General features: G+C 42.0%; 1 protein-coding gene across 3 annotated transcripts in view; it reads left to right on the forward strand.

Annotated features, from left to right (window-relative positions):
- The window catches only part of LOC110531237 (low-density lipoprotein receptor-related protein 1), a 247,203-nt gene that overhangs the window by 226,172 nt on the left and 7,282 nt on the right, over nt 1-13,749 (forward strand). Inside the window, exons 76-89 of one of the 3 annotated variants that reach the window (XM_036988705.2) lie at nt 51-170; nt 4,245-4,531; nt 5,904-6,085; nt 6,519-6,625; nt 6,843-6,962; nt 7,221-7,397; nt 7,866-8,006; nt 8,164-8,337; nt 10,805-10,966; nt 11,708-11,882; nt 12,086-12,187; nt 12,363-12,436; nt 12,591-12,684; nt 13,600-13,635. In XM_036988705.2, the coding sequence (XP_036844600.2) occupies nt 51-170; nt 4,245-4,531; nt 5,904-6,085; nt 6,519-6,625; nt 6,843-6,962; nt 7,221-7,397; nt 7,866-8,006; nt 8,164-8,337; nt 10,805-10,966; nt 11,708-11,882; nt 12,086-12,187; nt 12,363-12,436; nt 12,591-12,684; nt 13,600-13,635 (1,951 nt within the window). Of the gene's footprint in view, nt 1-50; nt 171-4,244; nt 4,532-5,621; nt 5,756-5,903; nt 6,086-6,518; nt 6,626-6,842; nt 6,963-7,220; nt 7,398-7,865; nt 8,007-8,163; nt 8,338-10,804; nt 10,967-11,707; nt 11,883-12,085; nt 12,188-12,362; nt 12,437-12,590; nt 12,685-13,599; nt 13,636-13,749 lie in introns of those variants that run through there. The other 2 variants (XM_036988706.2, XM_090185209.1) reach the window with 2 other exon arrangements.

Below are 13,749 nucleotides of genomic sequence, written 5' to 3' on the forward strand. Positions count from 1 at the left end.
TTCAAATGCTAATTGAGGTACCTCAATTATTAACCCCTGACCCCTCTCAGATAAGAATGAGTGTAAGCAGTTTGGGGTGTGCTCCCACATGTGCAACAACACCAAGGGATCCTACAAGTGTAGCTGCCACAAACACTTCACCAGGATCAACGACACCTGCAAGGCTGACAGTAAGTAGCATATTCTTCTAGTAGTGTAGTATTCTTCTAGTAGTGTCGTGTTCTTCTAGTAGTGTAGTGTCCTTCTAGTAGTGTTCTTCTAGTAGTGTAGTGTTTTTCTAGTAGTGTTCCTCTAGTAGTGTAGTGTTCTTCTAGTAGTGTTCTTCTAGTAGTGTAGTGTTCTTCTAGTAGTGTTCTTCTAGTAGTGTAGTGTTCTTCTAGTAGTGTTCTTCTAGTAGTGTTCTTCTAGTAGTGTTCTTCTAGTAGTGTAGTGTTCTTCTAGTAGTGTTATTCTAGTAGTGTCGTGTTCTTCTAGTAGTGTAGTGTCCTTCTAGTAGTGTTCTTCTAGTAGTGTAGTGTCCTTCTAGTAGTGTTCTTCTAGTAGTGTAGTGTTTTTCTAGTAGTGTTCCTCTAGTAGTGTAGTGTTCTTCTAGTAGTGTTCTTCTAGTAGTGTAGTGTTCTTCTAGTAGTGTTCTTCTAGTAGTGTAGTGTTCTTCTAGTAGTGTTCTTCTAGTAGTGTTTTTCTAGTAGTGTTCTTCTAGTAGTGTAGTGTTCTTCTAGTAGTGTTATTCTAGTAGTGTTCTTCTAGTAGTGTAGTGTTCTTCTAGTAGTGGTCTTCTAGTAGTGTTCTTCTAGTAGTGTAGTGTTCTTCTAGTAGTGTAGTGTTCTTCTAGTAGTGTAGTGTTATTCTAGTAGTGTTCTTCTAGTAGTGTTCTTCTAGTAGTGTAGTGTTCTTCTAGTAGTGTGGTGTTCTTCTAGTAGTATTCTTCTAGTAGTGTAGTGTTCTTATAGTAGTGTTCTTCTAGTAGTGTAGTGTTCTTCTAGTAGTGTTCTTCTAATAGTGTTCTTCTAGTAGTGTAGTGTTCTTCTAGTAGTGTACTTCTAGTAGTGTTATTCTAGTAGTGTTCTTATAGTAGTGTAGTGTCCTTCTAGCAGTGTAGTGTCCTTCTAGTAGTGTAGTGTCCTTCTAGTAGTGTAGTGTCCTTCTAGTAGTGTAGTGTACTTCTAGTAGTGTAGTGTTCTTCTAGTAGTGTTCTTCTAGTAGTGTAGTGTTCTTCTAATAGTGTTCTTCTAGTAGTGTAGTGTTCTTATAGTAGTGTAGTGTTCTTATAGTGGTGTTCTTCTAGTAGTGTAGTGTTCTTCTAGTAGTGTAGTGTTCTTATAGTAGTGTAGTGTTCTTATAGTGGTGTTCTTCTGTAGTGTAGTGTTCTTCTGGTAGTGTAGTGTTATTCTAGTAGTGTAGTGTTCTTCTAGTAGTGTAGTGTTCTTCTAGTAGTGTAGTGTCCTTCTAGCAGTGTAGTGTCCTTCTAGTAGTGTAGTGTTCTTCTAGTAGTGTAGTGTTCTTATAGTAGTGTAGTGTTCTTATAGTGGTGTTCTTCTGTAGTGTAGTGTTCTTCTGGTAGTGTAGTGTTATTCTAGTAGTGTAGTGTCCTTCTAGTAGTTTTCTTCTAGTAGTGTAGTGTTCTTATAGTGGTGATCTTCTAGTAGTTTTCTTCTAGCAGTGTAGTGTTCTTCTAGTAGTTTTCTTCTAGTAGTGTAGTGTTCTTCTAGTAGTGTAGTGTTCTTCTAGCAGTGTAGTGTTCTTCTAGTAGTGTAGTGTTCTTATAGTAGTGTAGTGTTCTTATAGTAGTGTAGTGTTATTCTAGTAGTGTTCTTCTAGTAGTGTAGTGTTCTTATAGTAATGAAGTGTTCTTATAGTAGTGTAGTGTTCTTATAGTAGTGTAGTGTTCTTATAGTAGTGTAGTGTTATTCTAGTAGTGTTATTCTAGCAGTGTAGTGTTCTTCTAGTAGTGTAGTGTTCTTCTAGTAGTGTTCTTCTAGTAGTGTAGTGTTCTTATAGTAGTGTAGTGTTATTCTAGTAGTGTTATTCTAGTAGTGTAGTGTTCTTCTAGTAGTGTTCTTCTAGTAGTTTAGTGTTCTTATAGTAGTGTAGTGTTCTTATAGTAGTGTTGTGTTCTTATAGTAGTTTAGTGTTCTTCTAGTAGTGTTCTTCTAGTAGTTTAGTGTTCTTCTAGTAGTGTAGTGTTCTTATAGTAGTGTTGTGTTCTTCTAGTAGTGTAGTGTTCTTCTAGTAGTGTTGTGTTCTTATAGTAGTGTAGTGTTCTTCTAGTAGTGTTCTTCTAGTAGTGTAGTGTTCTTCTAGTAGTGTAGTGTTCTTCTAGTAGTGTAGTGTTCTTCTAGTAGTGTAGTGTTCTTCTAGTAGTGTAGTGTCCTTCAATCAGTGTAGTGTCCTTCTAGCAGTGTAGTGTCCTTCTAGCAGTGTAGTGTTCTTCTAGTAGTGTAGTGTTATTCTAGTAGTGTAGTGTCTTTCTAGCAGTGTAGTGTCCTTCTAGTAGTGTAGTGTTCTTATAGTGGTTTTCTTCTAGTAGTGTATGTGTCCTTCTAGCAGTGTAGTGTCCTTCTAGTAGTGTAGTGTTCTTCTAGTAGTGTTGTGTTCTTATAGTAGTGTAGTGTTCTTCTAGTAGTGTTCTTCTAGTAGTGTAGTGTTCTTCTAGTAGTGTAGTGTTCTTCTAGTAGTGTAGTGTTCTTCTAGTAGTGTTCTTCTAGTAGTGTAGTGTTCTTCTAGTAGTGTAGTGTTCTTCTAGTAGTGTAGTGTTCTTCTAGTAGTGTAGTGTCCTTCTAGCAGTGTAGTGTCCTTCTAGTAGTGTAGTGTTCTTATAGTGGTGTTCTTCTAGTAGTGTAGTTGTCACGTTCTGACCATCGTTCGTGTGTGTTTTCCTTGTTTTAGTGTTGGTCAGGACGTGAGCTGGGTGGGCATTCTATGTTGGATGTCTTGTTTGTCTATTTCTATGTCTGGCCTGATATGGTTCTCAATCAGATGGAGGTGTTAGTCATTGTCTCTGATTGGGAACCATATTTGGGTAGCCTGGGTTTCACTGTGTGTTTGTGGGTGATTGTCCTTAGTGTCCGTATTCTGTGTTTATGTGCACGAGTATTAGGCTGTTTCGGTTTTCGTTACATTTATTGTTTTGTAGTGTTTGTATTTAGATTAATGTTGCTTCAGTTTAATAAACATGGATCGCAATCTACACGCCGTATTTTGGTCCCGACTCTCCTTCACACCTAGAAAACCGTTACAGTAGTGTCCTTCTAGTAGTGTAGTGTTCTTCTAGTAGTGTAGTGTTCTTCTAGTAGTGTAGTGTTCTTCTAGTAGTGTAGTGTCCTTCTATCAGTGTAGTGTCCTTCTAGTAGTGTAGTGTCCTTCTATCAGTGTAGTGTCCTTCTAGCAGTGTAGTGTTCTTATAGTGGTGTTCTTCTAGTAGTGTAGTTTCCTTCTAGTAGTGTAGTGTTCTTCTAGTAGTGTAGTGTCCTTCTATCAGTGTAGTGTCCTTCTAGTAGTGTAGTGTCCTTCTATCAGTGTAGTGTCCTTCTAGTAGTGTAGTGTCCTTCTAGTAGTGTAGTGTCCTTCTAGCAGTGTAGTGTCCTTCTAGTAGTGTAGTGTCCTTCTATCAGTGTAGTGTCCTTCTAGTAGTGTAGTGTTCTTCTAGTAGTGTAGTGTTCTTCTAGTAGTGTAGTATCCTTCTAGCAGTGTAGTGTCCTTCTAGCAGTGTAGTGTCATTCTAGTAGTGTAGTGTTCTTCTAGTAGTGTAGTGTTCTTCTAGTAGTGTAGTGTCCTTCTAGCAGTGTAGTGTCCTTCTAGTAGTGTAGTGTCCTTCTATCAGTGTAGTGTCCTTCTAGTAGTGTAGTGTTCTTCTAGTAGTGTAGTGTCCTTCTAGTAGTGTAGTGTTCTTATAGTGGTGTTCTTCTAGTAGTGTAGTGTTCTTCTAGTAGTGTAGTGTTCTTCTAGTAGTGTAGTGTCCTTCTAGCAGTGTAGTGTTCTTATAGTGGTGTAGTGTTCTTATAGTGGTGTTATTCTAGTATTGTGGTGTTCTTTTAGATGTGTAGTTTTCTTCTTCAAACCCTAAATACTTTGAAATAGTGTATTCTTAACCCTTCCTCAGCCACAATGAATGCATTGACATTTTCATGAATTCTGTGTCGAAGTTCTTTCTTCATTTCCTGACTCCTCTCTCCCTCCCTCCCGTACCACTCTCTCACTCTCTCTCCCTCCTCCCGCCCTTCAACCCTTCCCTCCGGTCTTTCCAGACCAGAACAGTAGCAGACAGGTGCTCTACATCGCTGATGACAACGAGATCCGCAGCCTGGACCCTGGCATGCCCAACTGGCGTTACGAGCAGAGCTTCCAGGGCGATGCCAACGTGCGCATCGATGCCATGGACCTGCACGTCAAGACCAACCGCATCTACTGGACCAACTGGCACACTGGCAGAATCTCCTCCTACGAGCTGCCTTCATCATCGTCATCTTCTGGCACATTGTCGAATACACGCCGTAACCGCCGCCATAGTGAGGGAGGAGTTACTACCCTGGAGGTGAGGCTTGAGTGACACTAACAGGAATGTACGCTTGCGCACACACACACACAAGGACACACACATACTCACATACCAGCAGCATACCACCCTACATACCACTGCTGGCTTGCTTCTGAAGCTAAGCAGGGTTGGTCCTGGTCAGTCACTGCATGGGAGACCAGATGCTGCTGGAAGTGGTGTTGGAGGGCCAGTAAGAGGCACTCATTCCTCTGGTCTAAAAAATATCCCAATGCCCCAGGGCAGTGATTGGGGACACTGCCCTGTGTAGGGTGCCGTCTTTCGGATGGGACGTTAAACGGGTGTCCTGACTCTCTGAGGTCATTAAAGGTCCCATGGCACTTATTGTAAAAGTAGGGGAGTTAACCCTGGTGTCCTGGCTAAATTCCCAATCTGGCCCTCAAACCATCACGGTCACCTAATAATCCCCAGTTAACAATTGGCTCATTCATCCCCCTCCTCTCCCCTGTAACTATTCCCCAGGTCGTTGCTGTAAATGAGAATGTGTTCTCAGTCAACTTACCTGGTAAAATAATGGATACATTTAAAAAAATAAACATGTACACACTCACACATGTACACACACACAAACAGACACACACACTAAAACATGGGCACTGTTATGACATCCTATGTGTGATACAATATAAGTAGAATGCAGTTAGTGCCAAGTCTCATAGTTCAGAAAGGTCTGTTGTTTTCTGTTCACATCATAATGAGATGTACCTGAACATGCCTCTGTCATCTCTCCCTCTGATCAGATTGTAGGTTATCTAAACATTCCTCTGTCATCTCTCCCTCTGACCAGATTGTAGGTCATCTACACATACCTCTGTCATCTCTCCCTCTGACCAGATTGTAGGTCATCTAAACATCCCACTGTTATCTCTCCCTCTGACCAGATTGTAGGTCATCTAAACATGCCTCTGTCATCTCTCCCTATGACCAGAGTGTAGGTCATCTAAACATCCCACTGTTATCTCTCCCTCTGACCAGATTGTAGGTCATCTAAACATCCCACTGTTATCTCTCCCTCTGACCAGATTGTAGGTCATCTAAACATCCCACTGTTATCTCTCCCTCTGACCAGATTGTAGGGCATCTAAACATCCCACTGTTATCTCTCCCTCTGACCAGATTGTAGGTCATCTAAACATCCCACTGTTATCTCTCCCTCTGACCAGATTGTAGGTCATCTAAACATCCCACTGTTATCTCTCCCTCTGACCAGATTGTAGGTCATCTAAACATCCCACTGTTATCTCTCCCTCTGACCAGATTGTAGGTCATCTAAACATCCCACTGTTATCTCTCCCTCTAACCAGATTGTAGGGCATCTAAACATCCCACTGTTATCTCTCCCTCTGACCAGATTGTAGGGCATCTAAACATGCCTCGGGGTATAGCGGTGGACTGGGTGGCTGGTAACCTGTACTGGACTGAATCTGGCAGAGATGTGATCGAGGTGGCCCAACTTTCAGGCCAACACCGCAAGACCCTAATCTCAGGCATGATAGACGAGCCTAACGCCATTGTAGTGGACCCCCAGAGAGGGTGAGATTTTTTTATTTTTATTTAACCTTTATTTAAATAGGCAAGTCAGTTAAGAATACATTCTTATTTACAATGAAGGCCTACCCCGTCCAAACCCTCCCCTAAACTGGACCATGCTGGGCCAATTGTGCACCCCCCCATGGGACTCCTGATCACAGCCGGTTGTGATACAGCCCTGGATCGAAGCTGGGTCTGTAGTGACGCCTCGAGCACTGCGAAGTAGTGCCTTAGACCGCTGTACCACTCAGAGACTAGTACCCTTTACCACTACTGAGCCAAGCCCAGCCAACCCCAGCTATATTGAGTTGGCCTAGTTATGCATCCACCACTGTCCTGGAAAAGACAATGCGAAAACAAATGAAGAAAAAAAATTAAAATAAAAAACGTGTATTTCCTGCTGAGCTGTTTTGACTGCGTTTCTCTGTGTTCTCAGGACCCTGTACTGGGCTGACTGGGGAAACCACCCTAAGATTGAGACAGCAGCCATGGATGGAACCCTGAGACAGACCCTGGTCCATGAGAACATCCAGTGGCCCACAGGTCTGTATAGCATTAGCGTTGTAGCCTAACATTAGTATTAACACTTATACATAGCATTAGCATAGCATTAGCATAGCATTAGCATAGTGGTGTAAGTGGTATCATACCTTCTTTCTGGTCACTGTTTGTGTTATTCATGTCCTCTTTAACCCTCCGCTCCTCCTTCCGCTCCTACTCCTCTTCCTCTACCACCACCTCCTCCTTCTCCTCTCTCCAGGTCTGGCGGTAGACTACTTCAATGAGCGCTTGTACTGGGCGGACGCTAAGCTCTCTGTTATCGGGAGCGTGCGACTCAACGGCTCCGACCCTGTCATCTCCGTCACAGGACTCAAAAACAGTTCAGTTCACTACACTAAACTACACTTATCTCAGGGCTGGGGTTCAGTGTAGTTTTATGAGGATACCACCCATCTTTGCTTCCTACTGAATTTTACATGGGTAACAATTTATGAATTAAAGGATAAGTAGTGAAATTGTATTTTTAAGCAAGATACAGTTGTCACTGTTTTACAGAGTGGGTTCCTTGTTCAGTTCCCAAAGGGACATAGTTAAGGCAGGATTAACAGTTCCTAACTCTCTCTCCTTCCATCCCCAGACCTGCTCCATCCGTTCAGCATCGACATCTTTGAGGACTACATATATGGCGTCACCTACATTAATAACTTTGTGTTCCGGGTCAACAAGTTTGGCAAGAGCCCCATGGAGAACCTGACCACTGGCATTAACCACGCCACAGACATTGTCCTTTACCACCGTTACAAACAACCAGAGAGTGAGTGGCTGTCTGCCTACACTATAGCTAATTTCTTTAAATGAAACCCTACTCCCCCATATAGTACACTTATTTTTGACCCCTATCAAACCACCACCGCTAAAAAACGGTAGAGAGTGTCTGTCTCTCTCTCTGTCTGTCTGTCTGTGGGTCTGTCTCTGTCTGTCTGTCTGTCTGTCTGTCTGTCTCTCTCTCTCTCTCTCTCTCTCTCTAGCTGACTCTCTCTCTCTAGCTGACTCTCTGTCTGTGACACACTGTCCATTATATACAGTATTTAACTATCCATTATATACAGTATTCCACATAGTGTTCTTCTTCAGACCCCTATTCCCCATAGTGCACTACTGTTGACATCTATTCCACATATGGTTCAGTGGAGTTTAACACATTTTAGTGACGCTTCTCTTGATCCTGTTCTGGTTCTTACTGTCTGTTATCCCTCTGTCTGTTCTCTCTCTGTGTCATTAGTGACCAACCCATGTGACAGGAAGAAGTGTGAATGGTTGTGTCTGCTCAGCCCCAGTGGTCCAGTCTGTACCTGTCCTAATGACCGCGTGGCTGAAAACGGCACATGTGTGGAGAGACCGCCTTCCACACGGTCTCCATTCTGTGAGTACACACGCCCCACTGGGCACACACTGGTTGAATCAACGTTTTTTTCTTGTCATTTCAACTAAATTACGTGGACCAACATGGAATAGATGTTGAATAGACGTTTGGTGCCCAGTGGGACTCTTATCAATAACCTCTCCCCCTCTTCTCCCAGCTCCCCCGTCCGGGCCATGTACAGTCCAGTGCCTGAACGGAGGGAACTGTTTTCTGAACACCAGGCAGCAGGCTAAGTGTCAGTGCCAGCCCAGCTTCACTGGAGAGAGGTGTGAGGTCAACCAGTGTAGAGACTACTGTAAGAATGGAGGAGCCTGCACTGCCTCAGTCATAGGTAGGTTACCTGAGCATATACAGTCCTTGGTGTGGCTGCAACTGGCAAACTAGTCTAGGTGCCGGTGGCAGCCATTTTCTATTGCAGACTGTAGGGGCTGCTTTAGGAGGACTGTGGGGACTCTATTGTGCGTTGATATTAATAGGAACCCTTCTAGGATTCAGCCCTATGAGTGTTAAGTGCACGTAAATGGGACGTAATGGCCTTTTTTTTCTATGTGTGTTCTGACCTTGAACTTAAGCATGATAATAGCAGGCTATTCACCCACTTGACTTCATTCCCTCATAATTCCACCACCTTTACGCGTGAGGAAACCATGAATAAGGCCAAGCAAGCTGCCGGTTCCAAGCGGAAAAGCATCTACTTGATTTTTGCACTGTAATTTATAAATTGATAAGAGCCATTGATAACAGATAGGTAAATGGGTAATCCATTTAGAGAGTTGGATTGTAAATACACATAGCAATTGTTTTAGTAAAATGTTTCCTTATGATCACTGGAGACGAATGTGAGACCAGTCATATGGAAGCAAACTGAAAATCATATCAACATGTATTGCATGTTGCTGTCCCTTTTCCACAGTGAAGTGGGCTATAAATAGCGGTGCTGTTATTCAGACTTTGTGTGCCCTCGTAGTTTGCGTGGATGAAATTTGGAGAGCCAAATTTATATATATAGGCTTCTGTAGGGCTGAACCTGCTGAGTTGATGCATGTGCTTTACGTTTTCATTATATTCCCGGCTTTTCTCCATTATTTTACAATGTGTATCATGATAAATATTAGCCACTATCGGGAGCCACCGTCAGTAATACCCACATACAGGTATAACTGTCACTTCCGTGTTCATTTCCTTCAATTTGTATCCTACATTTTGCTTCACTCCATTCCGTTGACCTTTTTCCTCTGTCACTTCTGTGTAGTTGTTCCTGAGGGAGGCTAGTGTTACTGGATCATCGTAGGTTAACGTTGTTTCATCATTTGGAACATGCAGCCTGTTTGAATTATTATGGAACTCAGACCACACGTAACAGGTTAAACCTGGAGCCTGGCGCATGTTGTCGTACAGTTCCATGATTTAATGAGGATTCGAGTAGATTTATAGGACTACTGTTCCACCCCTATTGTACACTTTTCTCACCTTCCAAAATTCCATGAACTGAATTTGAATATGGCTACTTTCAGGATGAATCAAACCCCTATCTTTTATTCATCAATATAGTTTGTGTGTAAAGTCTCTCCAAACCATTCATACAGTGCCTTGCAAAAGTATTCAGCCCCCTTGAACTTTGCGACCTTTTGCCACATTTCAGGCTTCAAACATAAAGATATAAAACTGTATTTTTTTGTGAAGAATCAGCAACAAGTGGGACACAATCATGAGGTGGAACGACATTTATTGGATATTTCAAACTTTTTTAAGAAATCAAAAACTGAAAAATTGGGCGTGCAAAATTATTCAGCCCCTCTACTTTCAGTGCAGCAAACTCTCTCCAGAAGTTCAGTGAGGATCTCTGAATGATCCAATGTTGACCTAAATGACTAATGATGATAAATACAATCCACCTGTGTGTAATCAAGACTATAAATATAAATATAACTATAACTATATAACTATATAACTATAACTATATAAATATAACTATAAATGCACCTGCACTGTGATAGTCTCAGAGGTCCGTTAAAAGCGCAGAGAGCATCATGAAGAACAAGGAACACACACCCCAAGCGACTTACAGCTGTAATCACAGCAAAAGGTGGCGCTACAAAGTATTAACTTAAGGGGGCTGAATAATTTTGCACGCCCAATTTTTCAGTTTTTGATTTGTTAAAAAAGTTTGAAATATCCAATAAATGTCGTTCCACTTCATGATTGTGTCCCACTTGTTGTTGATTCTTCACAAAAAAATACAGTTTTATATCTTTATGTTTGAAGCCTGAAATGTGGCAAAAGGTCGCAAAGTTCAAGGGGGCCGAATACTTTCGCAAGGTACTGTATATACTTTCCTAACCCCAAAATGGCCTAAATCTACAAAATCTCAGTATTTTTATCAGTTATGCATATATGCGTGTATATATTATATATATAGATGACTTTCTTTCATTGATCCCTATATTCTGAACCCGTTCTCTCAATGTGTTCTTGTGAGTCTGTCGACAAAATTCTAATTACAGGTACAGCGTATTTAAAGGGATGGCTTAAGATAAATGTACTGAAAATCCTATTGAATGAAAACTCCACAAGAAAATCTGTTGGCCAGCAAGTGGGACGGTTTTCAGTGGTTGAATTACATTTATTCAGTGTATGCAAGGTAGACACACCTGTAGAGCACACTACACGCCTGCATTAGGTAAGTCTGAACACCAATTACTGAGAACAGCGTAGGAAAGGCGTTGATTTCCTAAATCTGAATTGGGCCCATTTTATTTAGATTTTTGTTCTTATTTAACATGACCCTTTGTTCCCAGGGGCCCCTACCTGCCGTTGTCTGAAGGGCTTCACGGGGCCCCAGTGTAAACTCCACACCTGTCAGGACTACTGTCATAATGGAGGCAACTGCACTGTATCCCAGGGCAACCAGCCCACCTGCCGCTGTCCGCCTGAGTATCTGGGAGACCAGTGTCAATACAGTGAGTGTATTGTTTATAATGGGTTAATAAGGGATGATTTAAGCAACAATGCCAACCTCTTGAACATCTTGGCCATGTACTGTTATAACCTCCACCCGGCACAGCCAGAAGAGGACTGGCCACCCCTCAGAACCTGGTTCCTCTCCAGGTTTCTTCCTAGGTTCCTGCCTTTCTAGGGAGTTTTTCCTAGCCACCGTGCTTCTACATCTGCATTGCTTGCTGTTTGGGGTTTTAGGCTGGGTTTCTGTACAGCACTTTGAGACATCAGCTGATGTAAGAAGGGCTTTATAAATACATTTGATTGATTGATTGATCTGTGTAACAGTTTAACTAAATCTATAGTTCCTGTATTATAACAGACTAACTAAATCTATAGTTCCTGTATTATAACAGAGTAACTAAATCTATAGTTCCTGTATTATAACAGACTAACTAAATCTATAGTTCCTGTATTATAACAGAGTAACTAAATCTATAGTTCCTGTATTATAACAGAGTAACTAAATCTATAGTTCCTGTATTATAACAGAGTAACTAAATCTATAGTTCCTGTATTTTCAGGTGCATCGTTCATTCCTGTGATTTTTTCATTTCAATAACAATAATAATTTATTCAATCCACTTTGTAATGTAATACTTAATCCCTAATCAGAAATGGATGAAAAGAAGGAGAGGCTTCCTCTGTGAGGAACTGACTGTAAGCCCCGTTTCCCTGGCTCTATCTTCTCATCACCCCTCCAGGTACATGTGAGGGTTACTGTGAGAACGAGGCCATGTGTCTGCAGACGGCCAATGCCACCAAGCTGTGTCGCTGTACCCCTCAGTTCCATGGACAGCTCTGTGAGCTGGACAAGTGTGAGTACTGTGGAACCAACGGCAAGTGTGTGCCCAAAGCCTCAGGAGAGGTCATGTGCAGGTAGGGGTCATACACACTACATATACAGAACACACGCAAACATACATACACACACACACATTGTTCAGTCCATTCACACTCACTCACACACACACGCATTTATCCTGGTGTTATCCTGTAAAGATTCAATCTAGTTCTGTTGGTTGTCTCTTTCTTTCTGTTTCTGTCTGTCTCTCTGTCTCTGTGTACCTATCTATGTCCAGCTGTCCTAACGGTCGTACCCAGCCCAGCTGCTACACCTGTCTAGATTTCTGCACCAATGGACTCTGCTCTATTGAACCAGGCACACTACTGCCCCAGTGCAAGTAAGAATATGACCCCAATCACTCAGATGTACACCCACACACACTCAAGCTCATATGTGGTGTGTATTTAGGTGTAACCTGTGTGGTGTGTATTTAGGTGTAACCTGTGTGGTGTGTATTTAGGTGTAACCTGTGTGGTGTGTATTTAGGTGTAACCTGTGTGATGTGTATTTAGGTGTTCTATAGGGTGGAGGGGGTATCGATGTGAAGTCACTGCCTCTCCTGTGGACTCTCCTGACTCCAGTGGAAGTAAGTTACTTTAGTTACTTTATAGTCTCTTTACAGTGTCGGTGAAATACAGTTTATAACTACAGATTATAACACAATACATGTTATAAACTGTCTGAGCTCATTGGTCGGTGTTGCATATTTCTCATTGATGGGCGTGTTGCTCTCTCTGCAGGTTCTGCCTCCACAATCATCCCAGTGCTGCTGCTGTTATTACTGGCGTTGCTGGTTGTCGGCGCCATCTTGTGGTACAAGAGGAGAATGCGTGGGTGAGTAGAGTAGACAACCTTTGTGTGAGAGGTCCCACTCATTTGGTCAAACTCAAATGTATTTTACACCTCATCTGTACCTCCCACCAGCTCTCTCTCTCTCTCTCTCTCTCTCTCTCTCTCTCTCTCTCTCTCTCTCTCTCTCATATATATATATATATATATATATATATATATATATATATATATATATATATATATATATATATATATATATATATATATATATATATATATACAGTGGGGAGAACAAATATTTGATACACTGCCAATTTTGCAGGTTTTCCTACTTACAAAGCATGTAGAGGTCTGTACTTTTTTATCATAGGTACATTTCAACTGTGAGAGACAGAATCTAAAACAAAAATCCAGAAAATCACATTGTATGATTTTTAAGTAATTCATTTGCATTTTATTGCATGACATAAGTATTTGATCACCTACCAACGAGTAAGAATTCCGGCTCACACAGACCTGTTAGTTTTTCTTTAAGAAGCCCTCCTGTTCTCCACTCATTACCTGTATTAACTGCACCTGTTTGAACTCGTTACCTGTATAAAAGACACCTGTCCACACACTCAATCAAACAGATTCCAACCTCTCCACAATGGCCAAGACCAGAGAGCTGTGTAAGGACATCAGGGATAAAATTGTAGGCCTGCACAAGGCTGGGATGTGCTACAGGACAATAGGCAAGCAGCTTGGTGAGAAGGCAACAACTGTTGGCGCAATTATTAGAAAATGGAAGAAGTTCAAGATGACGTCAATCACCCTCGGTCTGGGGTTCCATGCAAGATCTCACCTCGAAATCGGCAGTGTATGAAATACTTGTTCTCCCCACTGTGTATATATATATATTATAATCTCTCTATCTCTCTCTCTTTTGTGGATAACCACCTCTTTCCTGTCCCCCAGGTCGGTATGGCTGGGCAAACGCTCCCGACATTCTCGGTAACTTAATAGGGTCACATGTAACACGTCTCCCCCCCAGACCCTTCCCCCTTCTCCTCCCTCTCCCCAAAGCCTCATCTAAGCCACCATCTTGTCTGTGGGTTCAGTGACAGT

Source organism: Oncorhynchus mykiss, chromosome 9, assembly GCF_057628025.1.
Source record: "Oncorhynchus mykiss isolate SJ-2025 chromosome 9, ASM5762802v1, whole genome shotgun sequence".
Classification (NCBI taxonomy): domain Eukaryota; kingdom Metazoa; phylum Chordata; class Actinopteri; order Salmoniformes; family Salmonidae; genus Oncorhynchus; species Oncorhynchus mykiss.